The sequence below is a fragment of the Dermacentor silvarum genome, chromosome 3, assembly GCF_013339745.2.
Source record: "Dermacentor silvarum isolate Dsil-2018 chromosome 3, BIME_Dsil_1.4, whole genome shotgun sequence".
Lineage (NCBI taxonomy): Eukaryota > Metazoa > Arthropoda > Arachnida > Ixodida > Ixodidae > Dermacentor > Dermacentor silvarum.
Genome location: NC_051156.1, coordinates 210,470,968 through 210,473,096, shown reverse-complemented (window position 1 = coordinate 210,473,096; position 2,129 = coordinate 210,470,968). Strand labels below are relative to the sequence as shown.

The window sequence follows — 2,129 nt, the reverse complement described above, 5'->3', positions numbered from 1 at the left end:
GCGATACCGGCTCGTCCAGACGCTCCTGGACCAGCTGGACGACCAGTTCTGGAAGCGACGCTCGGCCAAGGCGAACCAGTTCATCCTGTCCAGCATGGCAGCCCTGCTGTCCGAAATGATCGTCGGAGACACGCTGGGCAAGGTGCTCACGCCGGTCGTCGTGCGCGTGGTGAGTGAGCGAGCAATGGCAGCTTATTGCGAAGTCGCACAAACGCGCCTGACGAGGTTGTGCGACTGTGTGTTTGGCCAAGACGAGACTTGCACCGAGGTTCAGTTCAAAGCAGGTTCATTTCGGCTCAGTAAGCTTTCAGACCCGCGACGCGGCACCAATCTACTTTGCCGGTAGCCATTTCATGCTTACATCTATTCTCAATTACGGGAGAGCGAGCAATTTCTTTTTTTTTTACTCTGACTCATACATATCGCTGTTATGTTATGTGACGCATGGGTGATGTCGCAGGGGAAATCGGCCGAATGCTGCAAACAAAAGTCGCACGCAACGACAAACAACTAGGAACTCGGTTGTTTCAGTTCAATTGATTTCGAGATGTTTGATCACGAATAAGCCTATCGTAAAATGGGATTCACAATTACGACTACTGCTAGTCTACGCACATCGCCTGGCGCCTAGAATGCACGTGAATGCAACGCACGACTGATGTGTGTCACACGCATGCGCGCAGGCTTTGGTGACTAATGCTCCCGCGGCGTTCTACGTGGTTCCGGTCAACTTGGCCGCCTCCATCAACGTGATGTTGCCCGTCTCGCTACCGCTGCTCATCATGCGCGAATACCTCAACATCGAGTGCGTCAAGATGGTGAGATGAAGACGAGTTCATTGTCTTCCCAGCAATGCATTTCTGTTTAAAAGTGAAGCCGACTTTAAGGGGATCGGTGTAAGCTTGGTCTTTGTAAGCTGGCTTTCCCACGTTTGTGTTGCAGTGAATGAAGCCTACTTGCCGGTTGCGAACGATGCGATGCGAATGGGTCCCGATAACGCTATCGCGTTCTACTCTTAAAGGCGAAGCTTAAGCGTTCTCTAATTTTTGAGCCACAGATGACACGCACTTGTCATTGCCTTGGATTGGCAATGGCAAGTGCCATTGCCAATCCAAGTACCGAGTCAAGTGATTGGCTCGGTAGCGTCAAATCGATTTTGCAAGTATTTTGTCCTTCCTTAACACATCCTACATGCATGTGCTTCTCTTGGCTAAACTTAACTTTATGCTTCAGTGACGTGTGTGACAACCCTGCATGCCTCCGTCAGAAGTGACGAATGCTCCGACAACAAAGAATTCCCTGGACCTGCTTCTGCAGCAACCTACTTTGGTTTAGAAATTGAATAACCCGAAAATTTTTGTGAGAAACATTGCGTTTATCCAAGCAATGTATAATCAGCTAGCCCCATTTGAAGCTTTACTAACAGTATTCCGTCTTACAGGTTGCCTATGGCGTCTTCCTCAAGTGCACTGCCGTGATCGTCATAGTCGCTTCCATGAACACCCTGGGCACGATCTTATTCAGCAGCGAGACGCTAGCCAATAACCAGGGCGAAGCATTCGGCATAGTCAACGCCACGCACGTTGGAGCGGGCTCCCTGCAGTGATTTTTATTTTACAGCGGCATCCTCAAATCCTCACCAAAATCAGTGACACGTACTTCGTGTTTCACACTGGGTGGGGTAGGGTGCTGCTGATTGCGGACGCTATGTCGGGCGGCGCGTGTTTTGTGTTTTTCATTGTGTATTTTCGTATCGTGTGCCAAGGCGAATGCCACCTGGACAGTCAGTTGGTACCGGTGGTTAGGGAAGTGGCTGGTGGATACCTTGAACTTAATCGTGTGTGTTCGAACAATTATTGCCCACTTGCATATTTTCTGCCGTACCTAAGCTGTTTGTAATGAAACGTGATAACGTTGAACTGAGCATTCTGACGACATTGTGTCAGTAGTCAAAGCCGATTCGTGTTTCTATTGCTTTCTGTTTCATTTTTATCACGCTGACTTGTACGATCTCTGCACATCGCTCTTGCTCCGTAACGTAAGTGAAGAAGTTCGCGCTCGTCAAATTTGAATCCATCGTGCACTATGTACAAAGCCTTTCGCAGAACGAACCATCGTATGTTTTGAAG

General features: G+C 49.0%; 1 protein-coding gene across 1 annotated transcript; it reads left to right on the top strand.

Annotated features, from left to right (window-relative positions):
* On the top strand, window positions 1-2,129 carry LOC125944581 (uncharacterized). Its single transcript, XM_049665073.1, has 3 exons — window positions 1-169; window positions 684-818; window positions 1,442-2,129. The coding sequence occupies exons 1-3, from the start codon at window positions 95-97 to the stop codon at window positions 1,604-1,606; spliced, it is 375 nt and encodes a 124-aa protein (XP_049521030.1). The 5' UTR covers window positions 1-94; the 3' UTR covers window positions 1,607-2,129.

What these genes read in the sequence shown, in the direction of transcription:
- LOC125944581 (XM_049665073.1), top strand. Translation starts at nt 95, where the DNA reads ATGGCAGCCCTGCTGTCCGAAATGATCGTCGGAGACACGCTGGGCAAG. An exon ending in CGCCGGTCGTCGTGCGCGTG is followed by an intron (nt 170 to 683) that starts GTGAGTGAGCGA and finishes GCATGCGCGCAG; the next exon opens with GCTTTGGTGACTAATGCTCC. An exon ending in ACATCGAGTGCGTCAAGATG is followed by an intron (nt 819 to 1,441) that starts GTGAGATGAAGA and finishes TCCGTCTTACAG; the next exon opens with GTTGCCTATGGCGTCTTCCT.